The sequence below is a fragment of the Diadema setosum genome, chromosome 9 (assembly GCF_964275005.1).
Source record: "Diadema setosum chromosome 9, eeDiaSeto1, whole genome shotgun sequence".
NCBI classification, from domain to species: Eukaryota; Metazoa; Echinodermata; class Echinoidea; order Diadematoida; family Diadematidae; genus Diadema; species Diadema setosum.
In genome coordinates, this window is record NC_092693.1 from 12,473,376 (window position 1) to 12,481,075 (window position 7,700).

Here is a 7,700-nt window from a genome sequence, read left to right on the forward strand (position 1 = left end):
CTAGAGTTTTTTCTTCAAAATATGTCAAAATATGAAGCAGAGAAAATCATACTATCATCATGGCGTGCATTGTACCAATGACCAGAGAGCATGATAAAAACATACAAAATAATCAATGATACAGTGGAGAGTTTGGTTTAAAGACTAAGCTCCCATAATGTCCAATATAGTAGGCCTCATGGCGAGGCTCTATCCTTGTTTTCTCCAGGAATTTATGCTTCCTCTTGTGACAAGGTGGAAGTGGCTGTTCAATGAGTGGCTCATCGCTTGCGGAGATTGTAACCACTCTCCTGGCTAATGCCGTTTGCCAGTTCTTCGGCGGTGGATCCATTCTCCTGCTTCTTTGCCAGGCTCCCGTTCTTCTCCTTCAGCTTTAGCACTTCCTCCATGGGGCCGTTGCCCTCGAAGGCCGAGGGGTTGCGGAAGGAGCCGCCCAGCCGGTCCCACAGCGTGAAGAACTGGCCGTAGTTGTAGTTGTAGAAGAGGTGGTGGTCGGTGTGGTGGGCGGAGCCGTTGATGAAGGGCTGGACGGCGTCGGGCACGCGGTAGTCGCCGTCGTGGATGCTGACCGTCCAGAAGTTGACGAAGACAAACATGAAGAGGTACACCCCCTTGTGGAGGGGAAAGAAGAATGGGTACAGGTGGTAGGGGAAACTCTGCAGGAAGCCGTCCACGGGGTGAAAGGCATGGCTGGCAAAGGGCGTCGGCACTTTCCACAAGTGGTGCGCCTTGTGCAGGTGCTTGTAGATGGCAGGGTGATGCAGCCAGCGGTGGATCCAATAGATGCACATGTCGGTGAAGAAGAGAAAGCTCAAGATCTCCCATGGCAACCGCAGCCAGCCTTTTTTTTTTGGGGGGGGGGGGGCGACACATAAAATGACACTGTAATGTCAACATTTTCAAGAGTACAATAACTCTACCTGATGGCTTCCAGCCATTTTCGCTGTCTTATGAACTACTGTACATGTGAAGTCAGATGCAGACAAGAATGTATTTAAATAAAGTATACACCATCAAAAGCAACTAATTTGAATATGAAAGACGGCAGAAACAATGAACATAATGTTTGCATCTTTTTAGCAGGGCATTGCTGCCATACTTCAATGATGGAAAATCAGACAAACATATAAGAAAACCTACAGCGGAGATTAAATTCTTCGCATAGATTACATCAAAGAGATAGCACGTAACAAATAAATGTATACCTTCTGATATGGACTCCTTAAGAATATCTATTCCATATTTAAGCATGTGCGCAGTGCAGTCAAAACTGATGCGACTGGTTGACTTCTGAGTCTACAATCATGCCACTGACATGAACTTCCCTCGCTGCCTCTAATATATAATTGCATCACAATCTAGGCAGTGGCATTTCAAGGTCCAAATTCCCTAACAGCGTCTTTTTGAAGTTTGGTAGTAAGTTTTGACAGGTTTGTGTTTTAAGAGAAGACTGTAACTTTCAAATTGATCAAGATAAATTTGAATGGTGCAGTCAAGCCTTTCCACACACACACACACACAAAAAAAAAGAGTCATGAACTGTTTTATATCACAGAAGGAACATACTGTTAAGCAAGATATTTTCGCAACATGAAGTTTTCACGAAGTGCCAGTGGCATTCAATACATATAGTTTGGGCAAGAATTTTAGCATGCATCGTAATTTTGCGATAATCTTGGCTCTCCCTGAAATTCACAAAATCAAAATACATGCGGATATTTCTGGTTTGACATAACATGGGATGCAGCGATAGGAAGCTGTAGCACTTGGCATGTCTGAGACTGCTAAACTTCTCATGTTCTAATTCTGACCTTGAATCAGCCCTTACAAAAGTTTTATACTTTTTGAGGCATTTCAAGCTACACTTGGCAGAATATCTTCGTATAGCTCCACATTTCTACTCTCACTTTTTCTGAGCAGTCGCTCTTACCAATTTTGCTCTCACTGAAGGAGTCGTAGAGCTGGCTGTAACCTTTGACCTCCAACATAAACATGATCACGGTGAGCACTCCCATGAAAGGAATGGACTTCAGGGTGTACAGGATTTCACGCTGAATCTGATTCTATGGGATGAAACAACACAATCAAAATTGATAAATGCAGTTAAATGATATAAAAGATTCCTCTTCACATAAAACTGGAAATGTCATAGTTACGTGGTAATCTATTCATGAACTGCTTTTATATTTCTTTTGTTGCATTCTTGTACTTATGAAAGTAAGCAGCTCTCTTCTATATTGTGAAATTTGTGTGAATATATCTTTCTGCAAGCAAAAATATCCATGAATTTCATATCACGTAGCACCATTTTCAGTGTTACAATACTTTCTCGCATATTTATGTTCTTGCATCAAAATGCTCTCTACTCGACCTTTGCACATTACTGACTGTTATCTTATCTCTCCAGAAATTACTTGCAACATGTAAACACATGCTTGGAAATGCTGCTGTACAGTCTGTTTTGCCAGTATACAGTAAATTCATCAAGTCTTGTTTTATTCTGTTATTTTGTCATGTGCATTTTTTATCATTCTTTCAAACTACTTCTCATCTTTCCAAATGCATGGCTTTAAATTGATGATATGTTACATATTTAGTACACAACACATCTATCCCTTTGACAGGCAGAGTAAAGGTTATTTATGTACCTTACACAATTCTCGAGATAACCACCGACATCAAACAATCAATAGTTCTGTGCACCCGAGCTGACCAAAGATCTGAAGTTAAGCTGATCATTAACTCCACTCCTCCAAATTCTCTGACTCATTTTTATTTGTGTGCAATTTGCGGCACGTAACATGCACCTATGCACACACAAGATGTCATTCAATCAACGCACTTTCTTAACCCTAAAGGGGCCGAGCTTTTTTGGCTATGCTCAGACCGGGGGGGATTCCGCGCTCCCCCCTGAGATCTCAGCCATCGGTGGTGCGATCGCGATGAAATTTTGCATGCGTGAGACCTGCGTCATAATCTACAAGATTGTGTTATAAAATTTTTTTATTTTTTTAAGATTTTTTTAATTAATTAATTATGCAAATTAAGCTCAAGGTGATATTTTAGCTTAATTAAAAGCATTGAGAGTCTAATTTTTGATCTGTAAATCTGTTTTAGCATATTCAACAATTGTACATCACAAAAACTTCCAAAACTCATTTCAATTCTTTTGTATTTTATTGTTTTCAGAATTTCTTATGTATTTCCTTGTTTTTCAACTTTTGTTTTTTCTTTGTTTTTTCATTGGAAATTGTCACTGACCACTTTTCTACCATAATTAGCACAAAATTAATCAATGAAAGTGATTAATTGTAAAAATAATCAGGTTTTTATGCCTTTCATGACAGAGCACTGTTTTCCATAGGAAATGTACACAAAATCACAAAATTGTGCCCGTTCTGGAGCGACATTCCGTTACAAAAATGGGCGTGGCTTCGCAAAAGTATGCGCGGACGTTGCAAATTTGGTCTCAAAAGTTGCTCGAGACTTGAACGAAGAAAGTCAAGAAGCCTCGCGATGAGGCCTTCTCGCGTTGCAGAATTATAGCGCGAAACGTCGAGGGGGGGGGCGGATTCCGCCCCCCCCCCCCCCGCCCTTTTAGGGTTAATAGGTCAGCATAATCTCATTTCAGATAGGGCTTGCAGATTATCTGGTTAGAATGATTCTGATCCCTGTGTGGACTGACAGTAGTCCTGCATGGACTCAAGTACACTACTGACTCCAAAAGTAGAGTGCTAGATTACAATCAATTATGGGATGGACCTCTATATGGTTTCATTACATGTCAGAAGCAATCATATGATTAAAGAAGAGGGGAAAAAAGACAGCACATATGACAGCCTTTTTGGGAATGTCAATATTGATCACATTGCACTACAATGTTATAAGTAGTCCCAATTCACAAAGATTATACTTGTAACAAAGGTAAACAGAGGAAACTGACCAGAATTGAAAATAATTTATTATTGGAAAATTGAGCAAAGAAAATGGGATTCCATCGAGATTCGAAACCCGATGGAATCCCAATTTCTTTGCTCAATTTTCCAATAAAAGATTATACTTGTGATGACATGTACAGTATACTTCACACAGCTGATGCATAGTTATGAATACGAACCTTTAAGAATTTTGGATGCTGCATGAGGCGGTGGTCGTAGATGAACTGGTAGCTGAGACCAGCCAAGAGAAAGTAGAGAATGGCCCCGCCCACGTTGACCACAACGAAAAGAGTGATGGCCTGGCGTAACCAGTAGTCTTCTGGCCATGACTCTGGGTAGACATTGTACCTCGAGAGGAGATACTCATCTAGGTAATTGAGTACAATATCCATGATGTTGCCTTATTTCTTTGTCAATCTCTCATTACGCAGTCCCTGTGAAAATTATAAACAAAGACAAAAGAAGATGAAACAACACAGTCTGAAATAGTCAACCTCAGCACACACTGCCTACCAATCATCTCACAGGGTACTAGCTGCTTAAATGGCCTGATATATGCAATCGATGTACCGATAATCGATTGTAAAACATCACATAGCAATCACAATCAGGTAGGCCTATGCTCTGAGATTGCTATACTTCTGGCATACCTTTTTCAGACAGTATTTCACATTTTCATCATTCCCCAACTGAAATTGTTTTATCACAGCACTACTTCACACATTTCTTATGCACTGATGTATCCATTTTATGGCAAAAAAAAAAAAAAAGCCAGTTTTTGCAGTCATATATGAAAACTACAGTGTATTTAAATCTTTCATTTGCAATTCTTTCATAACAGGAATGTCACAAAGGGGATATTGAATCTTAAAAGTTTCTGTAGGATTTTCATGCTTCTGAATGCCCTGTCAGAAAATAATCAAGATCAAAATCAGCTTTACTGACCCACAGAGCCGATGTGCAGTTTAAGGCCTACTGGAAAATTTACCAGGGCTAGCAACATATGGGTTTATGATGCAATCAATAAACAAAACACGGATGCAAGGAATTCAACACATGTGTTGGTAAATAACATTTTCACATTTTGACATTTGCAATAATGTGAATAGTTATCTCAATATTATGTATTAGATGTGTGCCTGGTTGATGGTGTAGAAACTATCTAGTAAATAATAGATTCATTTCCTGAAGGACGATGCAATTAACCCAATCATCACTACGCAAGCACCGGTATAAACACTCGGCATGCACTACACTCTTATCTAGCACTACTGGTACATCGTAGACGGTAAAAAATTGAACTTTTGTTATCACCAAGCTCAGATTTATTTCCACTAAAATGTATTTTCTCAAACATCACTGATATTTTCTCCATCATTTACCCAAAAATTGTCTGAAATAACAAGAGACCTGGGGGTCTCGCGCTCACCTGAGTATCGCAAGTTCACTTTCAATGCATTCTTGCAGACTCTTACCTGAGAACATTGGAAACTTATGGTGGAGGGTAGCTTTGAGAGCTGGCATGCTACCTGTCAAGTTTGGTGAATATTCATCAAGGGGTTTCCAATGATTATGAACATGCAAAATTTACATCACCATTTGGACCCATCCCACCCCATTTCCTTGGGTCCCAAGGGGGGGGGGGGGGGGGGGGAGGAGGAGGGAGGAGGACACCCCTGATTCTGCCATGAACAAACTTGAAACAACAGTCATCAATATTTTCTAGAGAAAAACTTTAAAGATTTCTTATGGGGGGACCCCTGGGGCCCCCTAGGTGGGGTATGGTGCCCATTTGATGGAATTGAGATTCTATCCCCCTATAGGGATGCTACCTGCCAAGTTTGGTGAAAATTCATCATGGGTTCTCAAGAAAAAGATTTAAAATTCACAATTTAGGTCCCAATTTAGGCCCCCTGTGGCCCCCCAGGAGGGGCATGGTGGCCATTTGATGGGAATGAGATTCTTTCCCTGAGGGATGCTACCTGCCAAGTTTGGTGAAAATTCATCATGGCATTTGCAAGAAAAAGATGAAAATGTACAATTTGGACCCCATTAGGACCCCTCCAAACCCCCCTCCCCTGGGTCCCAAGGGGGCACCTCTGATTCCGCCATAAACAAACTTGAAACTTGCTAGGTCATCAATGTACTAACTCAAAGTATTAACGGTTCTGGTTCTAGAGAAGAAGTCTTTTAAAGATTCCTTAATTTTGGGGAGTTTGGGCCCCTCTGGGGCCCCCCAGGTGGGATATGGTGCCCACTTGAACAAACTGAGATCCTATCCTCCTTGGGATGCTACCTGCCAAGTTTGGTGAAAATCTGTCATCATGGGGTTCTCAAAAGAAGATGAAAATGTACAAAGTTTATGCACGAAGCACGACGGACGCCAGACGACGGACGAAGAGCGATTACAATAACTCACTTGAGCCTTCGGCTCAGGTGAGCTAAAAAGCTGGAATATTATAGTGGTCAGATTTACATCTGATATGATGCGCTGCTGCCACTTGTTTCATTTTTGGTGAAACCATCAAAGCCTTTCCCTTTAGTTCTATACCCCCGTATAAACTACCTGGTAATCTGTAGTGTTATGATTTCATATCTAGGTGACCTCTGAAAAAAAAAATAATAAAAGCATGAACAATGCTCACTGAAAATTCTGAAAGAACAATCCCTTTGTCCATTGCACCAATTTGTACACATCCTAGGCCTAAGTGCTCCAGGAGCAGTCTAAACCCTGGAATATGTTACTGTATGACTATGTCATGAGCACCCAGCGAGACATGAGCACCGAGACATTTATCAAGTCATGAAGCGCTCTAAAATTATGCCCCTTTATCATGTTTATATTTCAAACAGCTGGTGAGTGCACTGTATTTATCTGATGTTTTACCATTTGAGCTTAAACTTTGCCGATATAGGACCGTGAATTCAGACGGAGTCGAGAAGGTGAGGTACCTCACCCAGCATGTCCAATGGACAGTGATTTTAAGCATCCCCCAAAGTAGTGTTTAAATAGAATGAAAATGTGAAATGTAGACTAGAATAATTATGCATGTTTGGAGATCAATTGACGAGGCCAAGGAGCGAGGTGCGAAAGTACGGATTTTAAACTAATTTACAAATTACACATTTATGCAGAATCCTACATCACAGTAACAATAAACATGTAAAATTTAGCAAGTTAATCCTACTCTCTCTAATTTGCTAGCAATAACTCTAAACGGATATGAAACATTCACGGTGCTAGCTAAGTCAGAGCTGAGCTGTTTCGAAAGACTGAGGTCACTCTGAATATCACTCTGAATATCACTCAGTGAGACTCATTCCCACCGCAGTGTGTACCCCATACTCCCATAGCTCCTAGCCCGACCAGACGCTGTTAATACGCTACGCGAATACGTATGTACAGCGGCGACTGGGCTGTGTATAGTTACATAGCTCCATGCTCCAGCCAGCCACCCTCGCTCGCTTACCTCACTACCCCGGTAATATACCACGGTCATGCGATGGATCGTACGATGTACGAGGTGACCTAATACAGAATGAGTGCTAAACCAGCTCAGCGCCCTGTCGCTTATCAAGAAGCATCAGTGCGGATTGTAGTAGGTGCAGCTATTTTCGTCCAAACCGGCTGATTGGTTCAACCAAAACGCCAAGGCAAATCACCACAGTTAAAAACATGAAAAGTAAGCAGGCTTCAACAGTCTTTACTACCTGTCTTGGCTTTGTTTCCCTCGTGCCAGTTACCTGTCCGGAGAGTCAGTC

General features: G+C 41.3%; 1 protein-coding gene across 1 annotated transcript; it reads right to left on the minus strand.

The window, feature by feature from the left end:
• Positions 1 to 209: 209 nt before the first annotated feature.
• On the minus strand, positions 210 to 7,700 carry LOC140232929 (lathosterol oxidase-like). The gene is made up of 4 exons (XM_072313040.1): positions 7,650 to 7,700; positions 4,118 to 4,372; positions 1,931 to 2,063; positions 210 to 841 (listed from the first exon to the last, which is right to left on the minus strand). Exons 2-4 carry the CDS (start codon positions 4,328 to 4,330, stop codon positions 261 to 263), a joined length of 927 nt encoding a protein of 308 aa, XP_072169141.1. The 5' UTR covers positions 4,331 to 4,372; positions 7,650 to 7,700; the 3' UTR covers positions 210 to 260.